Raw genomic sequence first — 26,790 nt, 5'->3', positions numbered from 1 at the left:
ATGGCAGCATGTCATTCTGCCTTATCAGTGTCGATACAGAGACGGCAGCATGTCATTCTGCCTTATCAGTGTCGATGCAGAGACGGCAGCATGTCATTCTGCCTTATCAGTGTCGATGCAGAGATGGCAGCATGTCATTCTGCCTTATCAGTGTCGATACAGAGACGGCAGCATGTCATTCTGCCTTATCAGTGTCGATACAGAGACGGCAGCATGTCATTCTGCCTTATCAGTGTCGATACAGAGACGGCAGCATGTCATTCTGCCTTATCAGTGTCGATACAGAGACGGCAGCATGTCATTCTGCCTTATCAGTGTCGATACAGAGACGGCAGCATGTCATTCTGCCTTATCAGTGTCGATGCAGAGACGGCAGCATGTCATTCTGCTGCCTTATCAGTGTCGATGCAGAGATGGCAGCATGTTATTCTGCCTTATCAGTGTCGATGCAGAGACGGCAGCATGTCATTCTGCCTTATCAGTGTCGATACAGAGACGGCAGCATGTCATTCTGCCTTATCAGTGTCGATACAGAGATGGCAGCATGTCATTCTGCCTTATCAGTGTCGATACAGAGACGGCAGCATGTCATTCTGCCGCCTTATCAGTGTCGATGCAGAGACGGCAGCATGTCATTCTGCCTTATCAGTGTCGATGAAGAGATGGCAGCATGTCATTCTGCCTTATCAGTGTCGATACAGAGACGGCAGCATGTCATTCTGCCTTATCAGTGTCGATGCAGAGACGGCAGCATGTCATTCTGCCTTATCAGAGACAGAGATGGCAGCATGTCATTCTGCCTTATCAGTGTCGATACAGAGACGGCAGCATGTCATTCTGCCTTATCAGTGTCGATACAGAGACGGCAGCAGAGACGGCAGCATGTCATTCTGCCTTATCAGTGTCGATACAGAGCAGCATGTCATTCTGCCTTATCAGTGTCGATACAGCATGTCATTCTGCTGCCTTATCAGTGTCGATGATCATTCTGCCTTATCAGTGTCGATGCAGAGACGGCAGCATGTCATTCTGCCTTATCAGTGTCGATGCAGAGACGGCAGCAAGTCATTCTGATGCCTTATCAGTGTCGATCCCGAGACGGCAGCATGTCATTCTGCCTTATCAGTGTCGATGCAGAGACGGCAGCATGTCATTCTGCCTTATCAGTGTCGATGCAGAGACGGCAGCATGTCATTCTGCAGTGTCGATTGGCAGCATGTCATTCTGCCTTATCAGTGTCGATACAGAGACGGCAGCATGTCATTCTGCCTTATCAGTGTCGATGCAGAGACGGCAGCATGTCATTCTGCCTTATCAGTGTCGATGCAGAGACGCATGTCATTCTGCATGTCATTCTGCTGCCTTATCAGTGTCGATGCATGAGACGGCAGCATGTCATTCTGCCTTATCAGTGTCGATGCAGAGACGGCAGCATGTCATTCTGCCTTATCAGTGTCGATGCAGAGACGGCAGCATGTCATTCTGCCTTATCAGTGTCGATATGTCAGAGATGGCAGCATGTCATTATGCCTTATCAGTGTCGATGCAGAGATGGCAGCATGTCATTCTGCCTTATCAGTGTCGATATGTCAGAGACGGCAGCATGTCATTCTGCCTTATCAGTGTCGATACAGAGACGGCAGCATGTCATTCTGCCTTATCAGTGTCGTGTCAGCATGCATTCTGAGACGGCAGCATGTCATTCTGCCTTATCAGTGTCGATACAGAGACGGCAGCATGTCATTCTGCCTTATCAGTGTCGATACAGAGATGGCAGCATGTCATTCTGCCTTATCAGTGTCGATGCAGAGACGGCAGCACGATGCAGAAGGGCCATGTCATTCATACAGAGACGGCAGCTGTCCTGCCTTATCAGTGTCGATACAGAGACGGCAGCATGTCATTCTGCTGCCTTATCAGTGTCGATGCAGAGATGGCAGCATGTCATTCTGCCTTATCAGTGTCGATGCAGAGACGGCAGCATGTCATTCTGCCTTATCAGTGTCGATACAGAGACGGCAGCATGTCATTCTGCCTTATCAGTGTCGATACAGAGATGGCAGCATGTCATTCTGCCTTATCAGTGTCGATACAGAGACGGCAGCATGTCATTCTGCCTTATCAGTGTCGATGCAGAGACGGCAGCATGTCATTCTGCCGCCTTATCAGTGTCGATGCAGAGACGGCAGCATGTCATTCTGCCTTATCAGTGTCGATGAAGAGATGGCAGCATGTCATTCTGCCTTATCAGTGTCGATACAGAGACGGCAGCATGTCATTCTGCCTTATCAGTGTCGATGCAGAGACGGCAGCATGTCATTCTGCCTTATCAGTGTCGATGCAGAGATGGCAGCATGTCATTCTGCCTTATCAGTGTCGATACAGAGACGGCAGCATGTCATTCTGCCTTATCAGTGTCGATACAGAGACGGCAGCATGTCATTCTGCCTTATCAGTGTCGATGCAGAGATGGCAGCATGTCATTCTGCCTTATCAGTGTCGATGCAGAGACGGCAGCATGTCATTCTGCCTTATCAGTGTCGATTCAGAGACGGCAGCATGTCATTCTGCCTTATCAGTGTCGATGCAGAGACGGCAGCATGTCATTCTGCCTTATCAGTGTCGATGCAGAGACGGCAGCATGTCATTCTGCCTTATCAGTGTCGATTCAGAGACGGCAGCATGTCATTCTGCCTTATCAGTGTCGATGCAGAGACGGCAGCATGTCATTCTGCCTTATCAGTGTCGATGCAGAGACGGCAGCATGTCATTCTGCCTTATCAGTGTCGATACAGAGACGGCAGCATGTCATTCTGCCTTATCAGTGTCGATGCAGAGACGGCAGCATGTCATTCTGCCTTATCAGTGTCGATTCAGAGACGGCAGCATGTCATTCTGCCTTATCAGTGTCGATGCAGAGACGGCAGCATGTCATTCTGACTTATCAGTGTCGATGCAGAGACGGCAGCATGTCATTCTGCCTTATCAGTGTCGATGCAGAGACGGCAGCATGTCATTCTGCCTTATCAGTGTCGATGCAGAGATGGCAGCATGTCATTCTGCCTTATCAGTGTCGATCCCGAGACGGCAGCATACCTAATTTAGTTGACTGTAAGTTGCTCTGATGTCTGGTGAATGACCTACATGGACATGCAATACAAGGAGTGTAGGAGTCACTCACCCACGACCCTGTAGACACATCTGGGCTTGTTCTTCCAGTGGACTCCGACGAAGTAGACGGGTACCCCGGTGAGCATGATGACGATCCCCATGCCACACACCACGGGCTCCGAGTACAGGCTGAACCCCAGCAGCACCGCCCAGAACACCAGGTAACTGATAGGGACCAACACACTCACCTGAAGGGAGAGGGGGAGGAGGGAGAGTAGAGAAGGGGAATGAGAAGAGGATAGAGGGAGGGGGAGAGAAGAGGGAGGATGGGGAGGGGGAGGAGTGAGAGGAAGGAAGGAAGTAATAGAATGACAGTTCATTTCCTGGTTTCCCATCAGTAATAGACTGACAGTTCATTTCCTGGTTTCCCATCAGTAATAGACTGACAGTTCATTTCCTGGTTTCCCATCAGTAATAGACTGACAGTTCATTTCCTGGTTTCCCATCAGTAATAGACTGACAGTTCATTTCCTGGTTTCCCATCAGTAATAGACTGACAGTTCATTTCCTGGTTTCCCATCAGTAATAGACTGACAGTTCATTTCCTGGTTTCCCATCAGTAATAGACTGACAGTTCATTTCCTGGTTTCCCATCAGTAATAGACTGACAGTTCATTTCCTGGTTTCCCATCAGTAATAGACTGACAGTTCATTTCCTGGTTTCCCATCAGTAATAGACTGACAGTTCATTTCCTGGTTTCCCATCAGTAATAGACTGATAGTTCATTTCCTGGTTAAGGTGTGCAACAGTAAATAGTTCCCAGATATAGTCGATATAGTAGCACCAGATATAGTAGCATCAGATATAATAGCGCCAGATATGGTAGCATCAGATATGGTAGCATCAAATATAGTAGCACCAGATATAGTAGCATCAGATATAGTAGCATCAGATATAGTAGCACTAGATATAGTAGCATCAGATGTTGTAGCACCTGATATAATAGCATCAGATATAGTAGCACCAGATATAGTAGCATCAGATATAGTAGCACCAGATATAGTATCATCAGATATAGTAGCACCAGACATAGTAGCATTAGATATAGTATCATCAGATATAGTACCACCAGATATAGTAGCAGATATTGTAGCACCAGATATAGTATCATCAGATATAGTACCACCAGTTATAGTAGCAGATATAGTAGCATCAGATATAGTAGCAGCAGATATAGTGCCACCAGATATAGTGCCACCAGATATAGTAGCATCAGATATAGTAGCACCAGATATAGTAGCAGATATAGTATCAGCAGATATAGTATCAGCAGATATAGTAGCAGATATTAGCATCAGATATAGTAGCATCAGTTATAGTAGCATCAGATATAGTAGCATCAGATATAGTAGCACTAGATATAGTAGCACTAGATATAGTAGCATCAGCTATAGTAGCACCAGATATAGTAGCATCAGATATAGTAGCACCAGATATAGTAGCATCAGATATAGTAGCACAAGATATAGTATCAGCAGATATAGTAGCAGATATAGTAGCAGCAGATACAGTACCAGCAGATATAGTAACATCAGATATAGTAGCATCAGATATAGTAGCATCAGATATAGTAGCAGCAGATATAGTAGCATCAGATATAATAGCACCAGATATTGTAGTAGTAGATATAGTAGCACCAGATATAGTATCATCAGATATAGTAGCATCAGATATAGTAGCAGCAGATATAGTAGCATCAGATATAGTAGCATCAGATATAATAGCACCAGATATTGTAGTAGCAGATATAGTAGCACCAGATATAGTTTCATCAGATATAGTAGCATCAGATATAGTAGCAGCAGATATAGTAGCACTAGATATAGTAGCATCAGATGTGGAAACACCAGATATAGTATCATCAGATATAGTACCACCAGATATAGTAGCAGATATAGTAGCACCAGTTATAAAAGCAGATATAAAAGCAGCAGATATAGCAGCATATATAGTAGCAGTAGATATAAAAGCAGATATAAAAGCAGATATAAAAGCAGCAGATATAGCAGCATATATAGTAGCAGTAGATATAGTAGCAGTAGATATAGTAGCAGTAGATATAGCAGCATATATAGTAGCAGTAGATATAAAAGCAGATATAAATGCAGATATAAAAGCAGAAGATATAGCAGCAGATATAGTAGCAGCAGATATAGTATCAGCAGATATAGTAGGACCAGATATAGTAGCAGATATAGTAGCAGCAGATATAGTAGCACCAGATATAGTAGCAGCAGATATAGTAGCATCAGATATAGTAGCATCAGATATAATAGCACCAGATATTGTAGTTGCAGATATAGTAGCACCAGATATAGTATCATCAGATATAGTAGCATCAGATATAGTAGCAGCAGATATAGTAGCATCAGATATAGTAGCATCAGATATAATAGCACCAGATATTGTAGTTGCAGATATAGTAGCACCAGATATAGTTTCATCAGATATAGTAGCATCAGATATAGTAGCAGCAGATATAGTAGCACTAGATATAGTAGCATCAGATATAGTATCATCAGATATAGTACCACCAGATATAGTAGCAGATATAGTAGCACCAGTTATGAAAGCAGATATAAAAGCAGCAGATATAGCAGCATATATAGTAGCAGTAGATATAAAAGCAGATATAAACACAGATATAAAAGCAGCAGATATAGCAGCAGATATAGTAGCAGTAGATATAGTAGCAGTAGATATAAAAGCAGATATAAATGCAGATATAAAAGCAGCAGATATAGCAGCAGATATAGTAGCAGTAGATATAAAAGCAACAGATATAGTAGCAGATAGAGTAGCAGTAGATATAGCAGCAGATATAGTAGCAGATATAGTAGCAGTAGATATAGTAGCAGTAGATATAGCAGCAGATATAGTAGCAGTAGATATAGCAGCAGATATAGTAGCAGTAGATATAGTAGCAGTAGATATAGCAGCAGATATAGTAGCAGTAGATATAGTAGCAGCAGATATAGTAGCAGATATAGTAGCAGCAGATATAAAAGCAGCAGATATAGCAGTAGATATAGTAGCAGTAGATATAGTAGCAGTAGATATAGCAGCAGATATAGTAGCAGATATAGTAGCAGCAGAAATAGGCCTGCTGTACCTTGATGGGTCGTAGCAGGTTGGGTCTCTTCCAGCGATAGTACAGCAGGCCAGCGATGGTCACTCCATAGGACAGGAAGTTAATAAACGACACATAGTTGATCAGGTTGTGAGTCTCTCCGATACACAGGATCACAATGGTGGCTCCGCACTGTGGAGGAGGAGGAGGGAAGCAGAGGTCAATGAACATAGACATTATACACAAAGCTATATAACACAGCCCTGGGGGTTGGGGCTATAGGAACTAACACAGCCCTGTGGGATTGGGGCTATAGGAACTAACACAGCCCTCGGGTTTGGGGCTATAGGAACTAGTACAGCCCTGGGGTTTGGGGCTATAGGAACTAGTACAGCCCTCGGGTTTGGGGCTATAGGAACTAACACAGCCCTGGGGGTTGGGGCTATAGGAACTAACACAGCCCTGGGGTTTGGAGCTATAGGAACTAGTACAGCCCTGGGGGTTGGAGCTATAGGAACTAACACAGCCCTGGGGGTTTGGGGCTATAGGAACTAACACAGCCCTGGGGGTTTGGGGCTATAGGAACTAGTACAGCCCTGGGGGTTGGAGCTATAGGAACTAGCACAGCCCTGGGGGTTTGGGGCTATAGGAACTAGTACAGCCCTGGGGTTTGGGGCTATAGGAACTAGTACAGCCCTGGGGTTTGGGGCTATATGAACTAGTGCAGCCCTGGGGTTTGGGGCTATAGGAAATAGAACAGCCCTCGGGTTTGGGGCTATAGGAACTAGTACAGCCCTGGGGTTTGGGGCTATAGGAACTAGTACAGCCCTGGGGTTTGGGGCTATATGAACTAGTGCAGCCCTGGGGTTTGGGGCTATAGGAACTAGCACAGCCCTGGGGTTTGGGGCTATAGGAACTAACACAGCCCTGGGGTTTGGGGCTATAGGAACTAACACAGCCCTGGGGGTTTGGGGCTATAGGAACTAGCACAGCCGTGGGGTTTGGGGCTATAGGAACTAACACAGCCCTGGGGTTTGGGGCTATAGGAACTAGCACAGCCGTGGGGTTTGGGGCTATAGGAACTAGCACAGCCCTGGGGGTTTGGGGCTATAGGAACTAACACAGCCCTGGGGTTTGGGGCTATAGGAACTAACACAGCCCTGGGGGTTTGGGGCTATAGGAACTAGTACAGTCCTGGGGTTTGGGGCTATAGGAACTAACACAGCCCTGGGGTTTTGGGCTATAGGAACTAACACAGCCCTGGGGGTTTGGGGCTATAGGAACTAGCACAGCCCTGGGGGTTTGGGGCTATAGGAACTAGCACAGCCCTGGGGTTTTGGGGCTATAGGAACTAACACAGCCCTGGGGTTTGGGGCTATAGGAACTAGCACAGCCGTGGGGTTTGGGGCTATAGGAACTAACACAGCCCTGGGGGTTTGGGGCTATAGGAACTAGCACAGCCGTGGGGTTTGGGGCTATAGGAACTAACACAGCCCTGGGGTTTGGGGCTATAGGAACTAGCACAGCCCTGGGGGTTTGGGGCTATAGGAACTAACACAGCCCTGGGGTTTGGGGCTATAGGAACTAACACAGCCCTGGGGGTTTGGGGCTATAGGAACTAGTACAGTCCTGGGGTTTGGGGCTATAGGAACTAACACAGCCCTGGGGTTTTGGGCTATAGGAACTAACACAGCCCTGGGGGTTTGGGGCTATAGGAACTAGCACAGCCCTGGGGGTTTGGGGCTATAGGAACTAGCACAGCCCTGGGGTTTGGGGCTATAGGAACTAGCACAGCCCTGGGGTTTTGGGCTATAGGAACTAACACAGCCCTGGGGTTTGGGGCTATAGGAACTGTGGGCAAATGCAGGCAAGAATGGGGTTAACTTACACAGCCTAGCAGTGAAGGAATAGGGGTGCAGTAATTTACACAGACTAGCAGAGTGGGAATAGGGGTGCAGTAATTTACACAGACTAGCAGAGTGGGAATAGGGGTGCAGTAATTTACACAGACTAGCAGAGTGGGAATAGGGGTGCAGTAACTTACACAGACTAGCAGAGCGGGAATAGGGGTGCAGTAACTTACACAGACTAGCAGAGCGGGAATAGGGGTGCAGTTTTTCAGGTGGATCATGGCCAACAGGTAAGGCAGGTGACCCTCTCTGGCTCCAGAGAAACACAACCTGGGGAGAAAAAGGACCACAGCGTTAGGTGTGTATGCAGTTGGTTGGAGAGTGATGCTAGCAACACCAGGGTTGGAGAGTGATGCTAGCAACACCAGGGTTGTGGGTTGGCGAGTGATGCCAGCAACACCAGGGTTGTGGGTTGGAGAGTGATGCTAGCAACACCAGGGTTGTGGGTTGGAGAGTGATGCCAGCAACACCAGGGTTGTGGGTTGGCGAGTGATGCCAGCAACACCAGGGTTGTGGATTGGAGAGTGATGCCAGCAACACCAGGGTTGTGGGTTGGCGAGTGATGCCAGCAACACCAGGGTTGTGGGTTGGAGAGTGATGCTAGCAACACCAGGGTTGTGGGTTGGAGAGTGATGCTAGCAACACCAGGGTTGTGGGTTGGAGAGTGATGCCAGCAACACCAGGGTTGTGGGTTGGAGTGTGATGCCAGCAACACCAGGGTTGGAGAGTGATGCCAGCAACACCAGGGTTATGGGTTGGAGAGTGATGCCAGAAACACCAGGGTTGTGGGTTGGAGAGTGATGCTAGCAACACCAGGGTTGTGGGTTGGAGAGTGATGCCAGCAACACCAGGGTTGTGGGTTGGAGAGTGATGCCAACAACACCAGGGTTGTGGATTGGAGAGTGATGCCAGCAACACCAGGGTTGTGGGTTGGAGAATGATGCCAGCAACAACACCAGTGTTGTGGGTTGGAGAGTGATGCCAGCAACACCAGGGTTGTGGGTTGGAGAGTGATGCCAGCAACACCAGGGTTGTGAGTTGGAGAGTGATGCCAACAACACCAGGGTTGTGGGTTGGAGAGTGATGCCAACAACACCAGGGTTGTGGATTGGAGAGTGATGCCAGCAACAACACCAGCGTTGTGGGTTGGAGAGTGATGCCAGCAACACCAGGGTTGTGGGTTGGAGAATGATGCCAGCAACAACACCAGTGTTGTGGGTTGGAGAGTGATGCCAGCAACACCAGGGTTGTGGGTTGGAGAGTGATGCTAGCAACACCAGGGTTGTGGGTTGGAGAGTGATGCCAGCAACACCAGGGTTGTGGGTTGGAGAGTGATGCCAACAACACCAGGGTTGTGGGTTGGAGAGTGATGCCAACAACACCAGGGTTGTGGATTGGAGAGTGATGCCAGCAACAACACCAGCGTTGTGGGTTGGAGAGTGATGCCAGCAACACCAGGGTTGTGGGTTGGAGAATGATGCCAGCAACAACACCAGTGTTGTAGGTTGGAGAGTGATGCCAGCAACACCAGGGTTGTGGGTTGGAGAGTGATGCCAGCAACACCGGGGTTGTGTGTTGGAGAGTGATGCCAGCAACAACACCAGGGTTGTGGGTTGGAGAGTGATGCCAGCAACACCAGGGTTGTGGGCTGGAGAGTGATGCCAGCAACACCATGGTTGTAGGTTGGAGAGTGATGTCAGCAACACCAGGGTTGTGGGTTGGAGAGTGATGCCAGCAACACCAGGGTTGGAGAGTGATGCCAGGAACACCAGGGTTGTGGGTTGGAGAGTGATGCCAGCAACACCAGGGTTGTGGGTTGGAGAGTGATGCCAGCAACACCAGGGTTGTGGGTTGGAGAGTGATGCCAGCAACACCAGGGTTGTGGGTTGGAGAGTGATGCCAACAACACCAGGGTTGTGGATTGGAGAGTGATGCCAGCAACAACACCAGCGTTGTGGGTTGGAGAGTGATGCCAGCAACACCAGGGTTGTGGGTTGGAGAATGATGCCAGCAACAACACCAGTGTTGTGGGTTGGAGAGTGATGCCAGCAACACCAGGGTTGTGGGTTGGAGAGTGATGCTAGCAACACCAGGGTTGTGGGTTGGAGAGTGATGCCAGCAACACCAGGGTTGTGGGTTGGAGAGTGATGCCAACAACACCAGGGTTGTGGGTTGGAGAGTGATGCCAACAACACCAGGGTTGTGGATTGGAGAGTGATGCCAGCAACAACACCAGCGTTGTGGGTTGGAGAGTGATGCCAGCAACACCAGGGTTGTGGGTTGGAGAGTGATGCCAGCAACAACACCAGTGTTGTAGGTTGGAGAGTGATGCCAGCAACACCAGGGTTGTGGGTTGGAGAGTGATGCCAGCAACACTGGGGTTGTGTGTTGGAGAGTGATGCCAGCAACAACACCAGGGTTGTGGGTTGGAGAGTGATGCCAGCAACACCAGGGTTGTGGGCTGGAGAGTGATGCCAGCAACACCATGGTTGTAGGTTGGAGAGTGATGTCAGCAACACCAGGGTTGTGGGTTGGAGAGTGATGCCAGCAACACCAGGGTTGGAGAGTGATGCCAGGAACACCAGGGTTGTGGGTTGGAGAGTGATGCCAGCAACACCAGGGTTGTGGGTTGGAGAGTGATGCCAGCAACACCAGCGTTGTGGGTTGGAGAGTGATGCCAGCAACACCAGGGTTGTGGGTTGGAGAGTGATGCCAGCAACACCAGCGTTGTGGGTTGGAGAGTGATGCCAGCAACACCAGGGTTGTGGGTTAGATTCCTGCAGAGCTGCACCACACATACTCTATGAATCCCCCGAGGAGAGGTTGAGGACCGCTGACTATATTGGGGTGAGGAGAGGTTGAGGACCGCTGACTATATTGGGGTGAGGAGAGGTTGAGGACCGCTGACTATATTGGGGTGAGGAGAGGTTGAGGACCGCTGACTATATTGGGGTGAGGAGAGGTTGAGGACCGCTGACTATATTGGGGTGAGGAGAGGTTGAGGACCGCTGACTATACTGGAGTTAGGAGAGGTTGAGGACCGCTGACTATATTGGGGTGAGGAGAGCTTGAGGACCGCTGACTATATTGGGGTGAGGAGAGGTTGAGGACAGCTGACTATATTGCGGTGGTCCCCTGAGGAGAGGTTGAGAACCGCTGACTATATTGGGGTGAGGAGAGGTTGAGAACCGCTGACTATATTGGGGTGGTCCCCTGAGGAGAGGTTGAGGACCGCTGACTATATTGGGGTGAGGTGAGGTTGAGGACCGCTGACTATATTGGGGTGAGGAGAGGTTGAGGACCGCTGACTATATTGGGGTGAGGAGAGGTTGAGGACCGCTGACTATACTGGGGTGAGGAGAGGTTGAGGACCGCTGACTATACTGGGGTGAGGAGAGGTTGAGGACCGCTGACTATACTGGAGTGAGGAGAGGTTGAGGACCGCTGACTATATTGGGGTGAGGAGAGGTTGAGGACCGCTGACTATATTGGGGTGAGGAGAGGTTGAGGACCGCTGACTATATTGGGGTGAGGAGAGGTTGAGGACCGCTGACTATACTGGAGTGAGGAGAGGTTGAAGACCGCTGACTATATTGGGGTGAGGAGAGGTTGAGGACCGCTGACTATATTGGGGTGAGGAGAGGTTGAGGACCGCTGACTATATTGGGGTGAGGAGAGATGGAAAACCACTGACTATATTGGGGTGAGGAGAAGTTGAGGACCGCTGACTATATTGGGGTGAGGAGAGGTTGAGGACCGCTGACTATATTGGGGTGGTCCCCTGAGGAGAGGTTGAGGACCGCTGACTATATTGGGGTGAGGAGAGGTTGAGGACCGCTGACTATATTGGGGTGGTCCCCGAGGAGAGGTTGAGGACCGCTGACTATATTGGGGTGAGGAGAGGTTGAGGACCGCTGACTATATTGGGGTGGTCCCCTGAGGAGAGGTTGAGGACCGCTGACTATATTGGGGTGAGGAGAGGTTGAGGACCGCTGACTATATTGGGGTGGTCCCCCGAGGAGAGGTTGAGGACCGCTGACTATATTGGGGTGAGGAGAGGTTGAGAACCGCTGACTATATTGGGGTGGTCCCCTGAGGAGAGGTTGCGAACCGCTGACTATATTGGGGTGAGGAGAGGTTGAGGACCGCTGACTATATTGGGGTGAGGAGAGGTTGAGGACCGCTGACTATATTGGGGTGAGGAGAGGTTGAGGACCGCTGACTATATTGGGGTGAGGAGAGGTTGAGGACCGCTGACTATACTGGGGTGAGGAGAGGTTGAGGACCGCTGACTATACTGGAGTGAGGAGAGGTTGAGGACCGCTGACTATATTGGGGTGAGGAGAGGTTGAGGACCGCTGACTATATTGGGGTGAGGAGAGGTTGAGGACCGCTGACTATATTGGGGTGAGGAGAGGTTGAGGACCGCTGACTATACTGGAGTGAGGAGAGGTTGAGGACCGCTGACTATATTGGGGTGAGGAGAGGTTGAGGACCGCTGACTATATTGGGGTGAGGAGAGGTTGAGGACCGCTGACTATATTGGGGTGAGGAGAGGTGGAGGACCGCTGACTACATTGGGGTGAGGAGAAGTTGAGGACCGCTGACTATATTGGGGTGAGGAGAGGTTGAGGACCGCTGACTATATTGGGGTGGTCCCCTGAGGAGAGGTTGAGGACCGCTGACTATATTGGGGTGAGGAGAGGTTGAGGACCGCTGACTATATTGGGGTGGTCCCCGAGGAGAGGTTGAGGACCGCTGACTATATTGGGGTGAGGAGAGGTTGAGGACCGCTGACTATATTGGGGTGGTCCCCTGAGGAGAGGTTGAGGACCGCTGACTATATTGGGGTGAGGAGAGGTTGAGGACCGCTGACTATATTGGGGTGGTCCCCCGAGGAGAGGTTGAGGACCGCTGACTATATTGGGGTGAGGAGAGGTTGAGAACCGCTGACTATATTGGGGTGGTCCCCTGAGGAGAGGTTGCGAACCGCTGACTATATTGGGGTGAGGAGAGGTTGAGGACCGCTGACTATATTGGGGTGGTCCCCCAAGGAGAGGTTGAGAACCGCTGACTATATTGGGGTGGTCCCCCAAGGAGAGGTTGAGAACCGCTGACTATATTGGGGTGGTCCCCTGAGGAGAGGTTGAGAACCGCTGACTATATTGGGGTGGTCCCCTGAGGAGAGGTTGAGAACCGCTGACTGTATTGGGGTGGTCCCCTGAGGAGAGGTTGAGAACCGCTGACTATATTGGGGTGGTCCCCTGAGGAGAGGTTGAGAACCGCTGACTATATTGGGGTGGTCCCCCAAGGAGAGGTTGAGAACCGCTGACTATATTGGGGTGAGGAGAGGTTGAGGACCGCTGACTATATTGGGGTGAGGAGAGGTTGAGAACCGCTGACTATATTGGGGTGAGGAGAGGTTGAGAACCGCTGACTATATTGGGGTGGTCCCCTGAGGAGAGGTTGAGGACCGCTGACTATATTGGGGTGGTCCCTTGAGGAGAGGTTGAGAACCGCTGACTATATTGGAGTGAGGAGAGGTTGAGGACCGCTGACTATATTGGTGTGGTCCCCCAAGGAGAGGTTGAGGACCGCTGACTATATTGGGGTGAGGAGAGGTTGAGAACCGCTGACTATATTGGGGTGGTCCCCTGAGGAGAGGTTGAGAACCGCTGACTATATTGGGGTGGTCCCTTGAGGAGAGGTTGAGAACCGCTGACTATATTGGGGTGGTTCCCCAAGGAGAGGTTGAGAACCGCTGACTATATTGGGGTGGTCCCCTGAGGAGAGGTTGAGAACCGCTGACTATATTGGGGTGGTCCCCTGAGGAGAGGTTGAGAACCGCTGACTATATTGTAAGACTATTAGTACCTGGATGAAGTGAAGAGATAGCCGTTGATTCCTCCGAATGTAGACAGAGCTACAGAGATGGGCATCACCCAGGAGAATACGCCCAGCAACTTCTCACCAAATGTCTGTAGAAAACAATTCAACAATCATTAAACAACCTTTAAAAAAAACAAAAAAACAACAACAACAACCACAGATAGTTAACTGTTAAATAACCATATTTATTTGTTTATTATGGATCCTCATGAGCTTTAACAGAAGCAGCAGCTACTCTTCCTGGGGTTTATTATGGATCCCCATTAGTTCCTGTTGCCAAGGCAGCAGCTACTCTTCCTGGGGTTTATCTCTGGATAAGAGCGCCTGCCAAATGACTTAAATGTAAATGTAAATTATGGATCCCCATTAGTTCCATGTAATAAAACACTACCCTTTTCCACCTGGACAAAAGGAACACCTACGTGAGAATGCTGTTCACTGACGACAGCGTTCAACACCATAGTACCCACAAAGCTCATCACTAAGATAAAGACCCTGGGATTAAACACCCCCCTCTGCAACTGGATCCTGGACTTCCTGACGTGCTGCCCTCCGGGTGGTCAGGGTAGGCAACAACACATCTGCCACGCTGATCCTCAACATAGGGGCCCCTCAGGGGTGCATGCTTATTCCCCTCCCGTACTCCCTGTTTACCCATGATTGAGTGGCCAAGCACGACTCCAACACCATCATTAAGTTTGCCGATGACACAAGGGTGGTAGGGCCCAATCACCGACAACGATGCGATGGCCTACAGGGAGGAGGTCAGAGAACTGGCAGCGTGGTGCCAGGACAACAAGCTCTCCCTCAACGATGAGACAGCCTATAGGGAGGAGGTCAGAGACCTGGCAGTGTGGTGCCAGGACAACAACCTCTCCCTCAACGATGAGACAGCCTATAGGGAGGAGGTCAGAGACCTGGTGATACCAGGACAACAACCTCTCCCTCAACGATGAGACAGCCTACAGGGAGGAGGTTAGAGACCTGGTGGTACCAGGACAACAACCTCTCCCTCAACGATGAGACAGCCTACAGGGAGGAGGTCAGAGACCTGGCCGGGTGGTGCCAGGACAACAACCTCTCCCTCAACGATGAAACAGCCTATAGGGAGGAGGTCAGAGACCTAGCAGTGTGGTGCCAGGACAACAAACTCTCCCTCAACGTGATCAAGCCAAAGGAGATGATCGTGGACTAAAGGAAAAGGAGGACCGAGCACACGCCCAATCTCATCAACCGGGCTGTAGTAGAACAGGTTGAGAGCTTCAAGTTCCTTGGTGTCCACATCACCAACAAACTAACATGGTCCAAACACACCAAGACAGTCATGAAGAGGACATGACAAAACCTATCCCCCCTCAGGAGACTGAAAAGACTTGGCATAGGTCCTCAGATCCCCAAAAGGTTTTACAGCTGCACCATCGAGAGCATCCTGACTGGTTGCAACACCGCCTGGTACGGCAACTGCTCGGCCTCCGACCGCAAGGCACTACAGAGGGTAGTGCGTATGGCCCAGTACATCACTGGGGCCAAGCTTCCTGCCATCCAGGACCTCTATATCAGGCGGTGTCAGAGGCCCTAAAAATTTCCAAAGACTCCAGCCACCCTATAGTCATAGACTGTTTTCTCTGCTACAGCATGGCAAGCGGTACCGGAGCGCCAAGTCTGGAGCCAACAGGACCCTGAACAGCTTCTCCCTCCAAGCCATCAGACTGATCAATAGTTAGTTAGATAGTTAACCAATAGTTACCCAGACTATCTGCATTGATGCTTTTCTATTATCTATCCATTACCCCTACCTACAGTATACTGCTGTTACTGTCTATTATCTATCCTTTACCCCTACCTACAGTATACTGCTGTTACTGTCTATTATCTATCCTTTACCCCTACCTACACTATGCATCTGTTACTGTCTATTATCTATCCTTTACCCCTACCTACACTATGCATCTGTTACTGTCTATTATCTATCCTTTACCCCTACCTACAGTATGCATCTGTTACTGTCTATTATCTATCCTTTACCCCTACCTACAGTATGCATCTGTTACTGTCTATTATCTATCCTTTACCCCTACCTACACTATGCATCTGTTACTGTCTATTATCTATCCTTTACCCCTACCTACACTATGCATCTGTTACTGTCTATTATCTATCCTTTACCCCTACCTACAGTATACTGCTGTTACTGTCTATTATCTATCCTTTACCCCTACCTACACTATGCATCTGTTACTGTCTATTATCTATCCTTTACCCCTACCTACAGTATACTGCTGTTACTGTCTATTATCTTTCCTTTACCCCTACCTACAGTATACTGCAGTTACTGTCTATTATCTATCCTTTACCCCTACCTACAGTATACTGCTGTTACTGTCTATTATCTATCCTTTACCCCCTACCTACAGTATACTGCTGTTACTGTCTATTATCTATCCTTTACCCCTACCTACAGTATACTGCTGTTACTGTCTATTATCTATCCTTTACCCCTACCTACAGTATACTGCTGTTACTGTCTATTATCTATCCTTTACCCCTACCTACACTATGCATCTGTTACTGTCTATTATCTATCCTTTACCCCTACCTACAGTATACTGCTGTTACTGTCTATTATCTATCCTTTACCCCTACCTACAGTATACTGCTGTTACTGTCTATTATCTATCCTTTACCCCTACCTACAGTATACTGCTGTTACTGTCTATTATCTATCCTTTACCCCCTACCTACAGTATACTGCTGTTACTGTATATTATCTATCCTTTACCCCTACCTACAGTATACTGCTGTTACTGTCTATTATCTATCCTTTACCCCTACCTACAGTATACTGCTGTTACTGTCTATTATCTATCCTTTACCCCTACCTACAGTATACTGCTGTTACTGTCTATTATCTATCCTTTACCCCTACCTACAGTATACTGCTGTTACTGTCTATTATCTATCCTTTACCCCAACCTACAGTATACTGCTGTTACTGTCTATTATCTATCCTTTACCCCTATAGTATACTGCTGTTACTGTCTATTATCTATCCTTTACCCCTACCTACAGTATACTGCTGTTACTGTCTATTATCTATCCTTTACCCCTACCTACAGTATACTGCTGTTACTGTCTATTATCTATCCTTTACCCCTACCTACAGTATACTGCTGTTACTGTCTATTATCTATCCTTTACCCCTACCTACAGTATACTGCTGTTACTGTCTATTATCTATCCTTTACCCCTACCTACAGTATACTGCTGTTACTGTCTATTATCTGTCCTTTACCCCTACCTAGAGTATACTGCTGTTACTGTCTATTATCTATCCTTTACCCCTACCTACAGTATACTGCTGTTACTGTCTATTATCTATCCTTTACCCCTACCTACAGTATACTGCTGTTACTGTCTATGATCTACAATTTACCCCTACCTACAGTATACTGCTGTTACTGTCTATTATCTATCCTTTACCCCTACCTACAGTATACTGCTGTTACTGTCTATTATCTATCCTTTACCCCTACCTACAGTATACTGCTGTTACTGTCTATTATCTATCCTTTACCCCTACCTACAGTATACTGCTGTTACTGTCTATTATCTATCCTTTACCCCTACAGTATACTGCTGTTACTGTCTATTATCTATCCTTTACCCCTACCTACAGTATACTGCTGTTACTGTCTATTATCTATCCTTTACCCCTACAGTATACTGCTGTTACTGTCTATTATCTATCCTTTACCCCTACCTACAGTATACTGCTGTTACTGTCTATTATCTATCCTTTACCCCTACCTACAGTATACTGCTGTTACTGTCTATTATCTATCCTTTACCCCTACCTACAGTATACTGCTGTTACTGTCTATTATCTGTCCTTTACCCCTACCTAGAGTATACTGCTGTTACTGTCTATTATCTATCCTTTACCCCTACCTACAGTATACTGCTGTTACTGTCTATTATCTATCCTTTACCCCCTACCTACAGTATACTGCTGTTACTGTATATTATCTATCCTTTACCCCTACCTACAGTATACTGCTGTTACTGTCTATTATCTATCCTTTACCCCTACCTACAGTATACTGCTGTTACTGTCTATTATCTATCCTTTACCCCTACCTACAGTATACTGCTGTTACTGTCTATTATCTATCCTTTACCCCTACCTACAGTATACTGCTGTTACTGTCTATTATCTGTCCTTTACCCCTACCTACAGTATACTGCTGTTACTGTCTATTATCTATCCTTTACCCCTACCTACAGTATACTGCTGTTACTGTCTATTATCTATCCTTTACCCCTACCTACAGTATACTACTGTCTATTATCTATCCTTTACCCCTACCTACAGTATACTGCTGTTACTGTCTATTATCTATCCTTTACCCCTACCTACAGTATACCGCTGTTCCTGTATATAGCCATGTTATTACCTGGTACTTCCTGTATATAGCCATGTTATTACCTGGTACTCCCTGTATATAGCCATGTTATTACCTGGTACACCCTGTATATAGCCATGTTATTACCTCCCTGTATATAACCATGTTATTACCTGGTACTTCCTGTATATGGCCATGTTATTACCTGGTACTTCCTGTATATAGCCATGTTATTACCTGGTACTTCCTGTATATAGCCACCTTGCTACCTGGTACTTCCTGTATATAGCCATGTTGCTACCTGGTACTTCCTGTATAAAGCCATGTTATTACCTGGTACTTCCTGTATATAGCCATGTTATTACCTGGTACTTCCTGTATATAGCCATGTTGCTACCTGGTACTTCCTGTATATAGTCATGTTATTACCTGGTACTTCCTGTATATAGTCATGTTATTACCTGGTACTCCCTGTATATAACCATGTTATTACCTGGTACTTCCTGTATATAGCCATGTTATTACCCGGTACTTCCTGTATATAGCCATGTTGCTACCTGGTACTTCCTGTATATAGCCATGTTATTACCTGGTACTTCCTGTATATAGCCACCTTGCTACCTGGTACTTCCTGTATATAGCCATGTTGCTACCTGGTACTTCCTGTATAAAGCCATGTTATTACCTGGTACTTCCTGTATATAGCCATGTTATTACCTGGTACTTCCTGTATATAGCCATGTTGCTACCTGGTACTTCCTGTATATAGTCATGTTATTACCTGGTACTTCCTGTATATAGTCATGTTATTACCTGGTACTCCCTGTATATAACCATGTTATTACCTGGTACTTCCTGTATATAGCCATGTTATTACCCGGTACTTCCTGTATATAGCCATGTTGCTACCTGGTACTTCCTGTATATAGCCATGTTATTACCTGGTACTTCCTGTATATAGCCATGTTGCTACTTGGTACTTCCTGTATATAGCCATGTTGCTACCTGGTACTTCCTGTATATAGCCATGTTGCTACCTGGTACTTCCTGTATATAACCATGTTGCTACCTGGTACTTCCTGTATATAGCCATGTTATTACCTGGTACATCCTGTATATAACCATGTTATTACCTGGTACTTCCTGTATATAGCCATGTTATTACCTGGTACTTCCTGTATGTAGGCTTATTATTGTTACTCATTGTGTATTTATTATGACCTCATTATTAAGTGATATAACGTTTCTATTATTTTATTTATAGATGAATTAATTCATTAATTCTCACCACGGCCACGGCGTTGGATGCCAACAGCTCTTCGGGGGTCATGGAGGAGAAGTATGCAATGTTGGTCAGAGTGTAGACTAACGTCACCAGGGGAATGGATATGTAGATAGCCCGGGGCAGGTTCCTGAGATAAGAGACATATTTTACAGTAATATACCAGGTTCCTGTAAAACAGTACATTATATTACAGTAATATGTAGATAGCCCGGGGCAGGTTCCTGAGATAAGAGACATATTTTACAGTAATATACCAGGTTCCTGTAAAACAGTACATTATATTACAGTAATATGTAGATATCTCAGGAACCTGCCCCGGGCTAAGAGACATATTTTACAGTAATATACCAGGTTCCTGTAAAACAGTACATTATATTACAGTAATATGTAGATAGCCCGGGGCAGGTTCCTGAGATAAGAGACATATTTTACAGTAATATACCAGGTTCCTGTAAAACAGTACATTATATTACAGTAATATGTAGATAGCCCGGGGCAGGTTCCTGAGATAAGAGACATATTTTACAGTAATATACCAGGTTCCTGTAAAACAGTACATTATATTACAGTAATATGTAGATGGCTGGGGGCAGGTTCCTGAGATAAGAGACATATTTTACAGTAATATACCAGGTTCCTGTAAAACAGTACATTATATTACAGTAATATAGTACTGTAATAATATATTACAGTAATATGTAGATGGCTGGGGGCAGTTTCCTAGAGTAACAGGTAACATATTACAATAAAATGTCATGACACTGACAGACAGCAATAACAGGAGCATGTTACATATTGAAAAGCATTTGTAAATAACAATGACTTGTGACAGTCAACTCAGTAGACAGTCAACTCATTAGACAGCATGAGACAGTCAACTCATTAGACAGCAGTGAGACAGTCAACCCATTAGACAGTCGACCCATTAGACAGCAGTGAGACAGTCAACCCATTAGACAGCAGTGAGACAGTCAACCCATTAGACAGCAGTGAGACAGTCAACTCATTAGACAGCAGTGAGACAGTCAACTCATTAGACAGTCAACTCATTAGACAGCAGTGAGACAGTCAACTCATTAGACAGTCAACCCATTAGACAGCAGTGAGACAGTCAACTCATTAGACAGTCAACCCATTAGACAGCAGTGAGACAGTCAACCCATTAGACAGCAGTGAGACAGTCAACCCATTAGACAGTCAACCCATTAGACAGCAGTGAGACAGTCAACCCATTAGACAGTCAACCCATTGGACAGCAGTGAGACAGTCATCCCATTAGACAGCAATGAGACAGTCAACCCATTAGACAGCAGTGAGACAGCCAACCCATTAGACAGCCATCCCATTAGACAGCAGTGAGACAGTCAACTCATTAGACAGCAGTGAGACAGTCAACCCATTAGACAGCAGTGAGACAGTCAACCCATTAGACAGCAGTGACAGTCAACCCATTAGACAGCAGTGAGACAGTAAACTCATTAGACAGCAGTGAGACAGTCAACCCATTAGACAGCAGTGAGACAGTCAACCCATTAGACAGCAGTGAGACAGTCAGCTCATTAGACAGCAGTGAGACAGTCAGCTCATTAGACAGCAGTGAGACAGTCAACCCATTAGACAGCAGTGAGACAGTCAACCCATTAGACAGCAGTGAGACAGTCAACCCATTAGACAGCAGTGAGACAGTCAACCCATTAGACAGCAGTGAGACAGTAAAGTTAATGAATATAATCTGAGCATTGGAAGCAATAAGGAAACTGCCACAACATGACCACATGTAAAGTCAATATATTAATGTATGACAACAGGTGCTCTTCCACTGTCCACCACTAGATGGCGATATGACGACACAGTTTGTTGCGCTTCGATTCTCCACCCTTCTCCTGAAGTGTGCACTTGGAAAAATCCCTTCAGTTAATGTTTAGAGCAGACCAATGCTTTGAAATTCATTACAGGGAGTGTGCAAGCGCACACCTTGTTAGAAGGGTAAAAAATTGGGACGTAGCCTAAAGCTAGAGGTCTAGAGGTCTATCCTGATTAAATTGGGATGTAGCCTGAATCTAGAGGTCTAGAGATCTATCCTGATTAAATTGGGACGTAGCCTGAATCTAGAGGTCTATCCTGATTAAATTGGGACGTAGCCTACATCTAGAGGTCTAGAGGTCTATCCTGATTAAATTGGGACGTAGCCTGAATCTAGAGGTCTATCCTGATTAAATTGGGACGTAGCCTACATCTAGAGGTCTAGAGGTCTATCCTGATTAAATTGGGATGTAGCCTACATCTAGAGGTCTAGAGGTCTATCCTGATTAAATTGGGACGTAGCCTACATCTAGAGGTCTAGAGGTCTATCCTGATTAAATTGGGACGTAGCCTACATCTAGAGGTCTATCCTGATTAAATTGGGACGTAGCCTACATCTAGAGGTCTAGAGGTCTATCCTGATTAAATTGGGACGTAGCCTACATCTAGAGGTCTAGAGGTCTATCCTGATTAAATTGGGATGTAGCCTAGATCTAGAGGTCTATCCTGATTAAATTGGGATGTAGCCTACATCTAGAGGTCTAGAGGTCTATCCTGATTAAATTGGGACGTAGCCTACATCTAGAGGTCTAGAGGTCTATCCTGATTAAATTGGGACGCAAACTAAATCTAGAGATCTATCCTTACTTGCGTGGCTCCACCACCTCCTCTGTGACGTAGTTCAGGAAGTTCCAGCCGCTGAAGGCGAAGGAGGCCTGGAGGAAAGCCAGAGCTATCTGACCGACAGACGGGTCCCGTGTGAACTCAAACGCCTGACTGGGTCTCAGAGCATCATAGTGACCTGGTGGGAGGGAGAGAGAGAGAGAGAGAGAGAGAGAGAGAGACAGAGAGAGAGAGACAGAGAGAGAGAGAGAGAGAGAGAGGGAGAGAGAGAGAAGAGAGAGAGGGAGAGTAAGACAGAGAGAGAGAGAGTAAGACAGAGAGAGAGAGAGAGAGAGAGAGAGAGAGAGAGAGAATAAGACAGAGAGAGAGAGAGACAGAGAGGGGGAGAGAGAGAGGGAGAGAGAGAGAGTAAGACAGAGAGAGAGAGAGTAAAAAGAGAGAGAGAGAGAGACAGAGAGAGAGAGAGAGAGGGAGAGAGAGAGAAGAGAGAGAGAGAGTAAGACAAAGAGAGAGAGAGAGTAAGACAGAGAGAGAGAGAGAGAGAGAGAGGGAGAGTAAGACAGAGAGAGAGAGAGAGAGAGAGTAAGACAGAGAGAGAGAGAGAGAGGGGGAGAGTAAGACAGACAGAGAGAGAGAGAGTAAGACAGAGAGAGAGAGTAAGACAGAGAGAGAGTAAGACAGGGAAAGAGAGAGAGAGAGAGAGAGAGAGAGAAAGACAGAGAGAGAGAGAGAGAGAGAGAGAGAGAGAGAGTAAGACAGAGAGAGAGAGAGACAGAGAGAGAGAGAGAGAGAGAGAGAGAGAGAGAGAGAGAGAGAGAGAGAGACAGGGAAAGAGAGAGAGAGAGAGAGAGAGAGAAAGACAGAGAGAGAGAGAGAGAGAGAGAGAGAGAGAGAGTAAGACAGAGAGAGAGAGAGAGAGAGCCTAGATTAAGATTTTACTGATGAGGATTGCTTCTGAAATAACACACACACACACACACACACACACACACAGTTACACCTAGTTACACACACACACGCACGCACGCACGCACGCACACACACACACACACACACACACCATCATCACCAGCCCTCAGTCGAAAGAGGCGTGACAGCAAGTGAGTAGTGAGACAGTAGTGATTCAACATGTGACCAGATGGAGAGATCTCCAGTATCTGATGGTGCTTGTTACAATCTGGGACATGATTCCTATCCAGACAGATACTGCCCGATACACAATGTTTAATGGCAGACAGATACTGCCCGATACACAGTGTTTAATGGCAGACAGATACTTCCCGATGCACAGTGTTTAATGGCAGACAGATACTGCCCAATACACAGTGTTTAATGGCAGACAGATACTGCCCGATACACAGTGTTTAATGGCAGACAGATACTGCCGGATACACAGTGTTTAATGGCAGACAGATACTGCCCGATACACATGGTTTAATGGCAGACAGATACTGCCGGATACACAGTGTTTAATGGCAGACAGATACTCCTTGACACACAGTGTTTAATGGCAGACGGATACTCCCTGATACACAGTGTTTAATGGCAGACAGATACTGCCCGATACACAGTGTTTAATGGCAGACAGATCACACAGTGTTTAATGGCAGACAGATACTTCCTGATACACAGTGTTTAATGGCAGACAGATACTCCCTGATACACAGTGTTTAATGGCAGACAGATCACAGTGTTTAAATGGCAGACAGATACTCCCTGATACACAGTGTTTAATGGCAGACAGATACTGCCCGATACACAGTGTTTAATGGCAGACAGATCACAGTTTTTAATGGCAGACAGATCACACAGTGTTTATTGGCAGACAGATCACACAGTGTTTAATGGCAGACAGATCACAGTGTTTAATTGGAAGACAGATCACACAGTGCTTAATTGGCAGACAGATCACACAGTGTTGAAGTGGAAGACAGATCACACAGTGTTTAATGGCAGACAGATCACACAGTGTTTAATGGCAGACAGATCACAGTTTTTAATGGCAGACAGATCACACAGTGTTTATTGGCAGACAGATCACACAGTGTTTAATGGCAGACAGATCACAGTGTTTAATTGGAAGACAGATGACACAGTGTTTAATTGGCAGACAGATCACACAGTGTTGAAGTGGAAGACAGATCACACAGTGTTTAATGGCAGACAGATCACAGTGTTTAATTGGAAGACAGATCACACAGTGTTTAATTGGAGGACAGATCACACAGTGTTTAATGGCAGACAGATCACACAGTGTTTAATGGCAGACAGAGCATAGTGTTTAATTGGAAGACAGATCACACAGTGTTTAATGGCAGACAGATCACACAGTGTTTAATGGCAGACAGATCACAGTGTTTAATGGCAGATAGATCACACAGTGTTTATTGGCAGACAGATCACACAGTGTTTAATGGCAGACAGATCACACAGTGTTTAATTGGAAGACAGATCACACAGTGTTTAATTGGCAGACAGATCACACAGTGTTTAATGGCAGACAGATCACAGTGTTTAATTGGAAGACAGATCACACAGTGTTTAATGGCAGACAGATCACACAGTGTTTAATGGCAGACAGATCACAGTGTTTAATGGCAGACAAATCACACAGTGTTTAATTTGCAGACAGATCACACAGTGTTGAAGTGGAAGACAGATCACACAGTGTTTAATGGCAGACAGATCACAGTGTTTAATTGGAAGACAGATCACACAGTGTTTAATGGCAGACAGATCACACAGTGTTTAATGGCAGACAGATCACAGTGTTTAATGGCAGACAGATCACACAGTGTTTAATTGGCAGATAGATCACACAGTGTTTAATTGGCAGACAGATCACACTGTGTTTAATGGCAGACAGATCACACAGTTGGACTGATGTGATATTTAAAAGGGAGCACGCTCGGCTCACACTTTGTCTCTCTCTGGTTTCTACGATTCTTTCCCATGTCAGAAGATGAGCTGAGACAACAGTACTTCTACTGGGATACACCGTCAGCTCACGAACGCTGCCTCTCTGGCTGCCTCTCTGGCTGCCTCTCTGGCTGCCTAAAATCCAGCCCAAACCGCATGAGGTCCAATGTATGTATGTTTGATTCAGATACCGAACGCTGCTTCTCTAACGCCTTGTTCTACACTGCATGTTTTAGTGCTCAAATCAGTTTGGTTTTTCAAAATCCGTTTTGGAATACAACCTACTGGCCAAACAGGAAGTTACGAGGGACCAAAATCAGAGTTGTTGTGTGTTCAGACTGTAGTAATTTGCTGTAACACGCTTACGCTAGTTGTCACGGTAATGGCAGGTGTGTGTGTCTCTGTGTGTGTGTGTGTGTGTGTGTGTGTGTGTGTGTGTGTGTGTGTGTGTGTGTGTGTGTGTGTGTGTGTGTGTGTGTGTGTGTGTGTGTGTGTGTGTGTGTGTGTGTGTGTGTGTGTGTGTGTGTGTGTGTGCAGCGGTGTCGGCCGATTGGTGGTTGTGCTTCCTCTCAGGTCAGACGTTGGTATGTACCAAGCTAAGGTTACAACAATGCCCGCCACGGACGTTTCCCAGGATTCTTTGCACGATCACAATCACGGTTTAAGAACGTTTAAAAAAACGTTCCTTTTTTTGTTGTTTGTTGGCAAACCGCAACAGTCAACTAGCTCTCCAGCTAGCTGTTTAGTTTTCTAGCACACATTCACCAGGAATCAGATCTGTATCTGATTTCAAACCATTATGAATGTGGTTTGAAATGTGGCTTGAAACATCTGATTCCATGTGCTTTTTGGCTGTTCAGACTGCAGGGAAAAAAGATCAGATTCAAATCATGTATGCAAACTGCTAGTGTGAACAAGGCTAAACTGTCTCTGTCTGCCTCTCTCCGTCTGCCTCTCTCCGTCTGCCTCTCTCCGTCCGCCTCTCTCCGCCCGCCTCTCTCCGCCCGCCTCTCTCCGCCCGCCTCTCTCCGCCCGCCTCTCTCCGCCCGCCTCTCTCCGCCCGCCTCTCTCCGCCGCCTCTCTCCGCCCGCCTCTCTCCGTCCGCCTCTCTCCGCCCGCCTCTCTCCGCCCGCCTCGCCTCCGTCCGCCTCTCCGCCTGCCTCTCTCCGTCCGCCTCTCTCCGTCCGCTCTCTCCGTCCGCCTCTCTCCGCCCGCCTCTCTCCGCCTGCCTCTCTCCGTCTGCCTCTCTCCGCCTGCCTCTCTCCGCCCGCCTCTCTCCGTCCGCCTCTCTCCGCCTGCCTCTCTCCGCCTGCCCCTCTCCGCCCGCCTCTCTCCGTCTGCCCCTCTCCGCCTGCCTCTCTCCGCCTGCCCCTCTCCGCCTGCCTCTCTCCGCCCGCCTCTCTCCGCCCGCCTCTCTCCGCCCGCCTCTCTCCGCCCGCCTCTCTCCGCCCGCCTCTCTCCGCCCGCCTCTCTCCGCCCGCCTCTCTCCGCCTGCC

The 26,790-nt window shown here is 47.2% G+C and overlaps 1 protein-coding gene across 1 annotated transcript; it reads right to left on the bottom strand.

The window, feature by feature from the left end:
* Positions 1–3,181: 3,181 nt before the first annotated feature.
* On the bottom strand, positions 3,182–25,329 carry LOC135534661 (asc-type amino acid transporter 1-like; the record flags this gene model as incomplete). The annotated part of the gene is made up of 7 exons (XM_064961582.1): positions 25,317–25,329; positions 22,400–22,553; positions 19,733–19,856; positions 14,027–14,130; positions 8,326–8,422; positions 6,285–6,434; positions 3,182–3,359 (listed from the first exon to the last, which is right to left on the bottom strand). Coding segments are annotated over exons 1-7 (820 nt in total), but the record flags the coding sequence as incomplete, so codon positions are not given.
* Positions 25,330–26,790: the final 1,461 nt, after the last annotated feature.

Source organism: Oncorhynchus masou, unplaced genomic scaffold (genome assembly GCF_036934945.1).
Source record: "Oncorhynchus masou masou isolate Uvic2021 unplaced genomic scaffold, UVic_Omas_1.1 unplaced_scaffold_3761, whole genome shotgun sequence".
NCBI lineage: Eukaryota > Metazoa > Chordata > Actinopteri > Salmoniformes > Salmonidae > Oncorhynchus > Oncorhynchus masou.
This window is presented reverse-complemented; position numbering and strand designations above follow the sequence as displayed.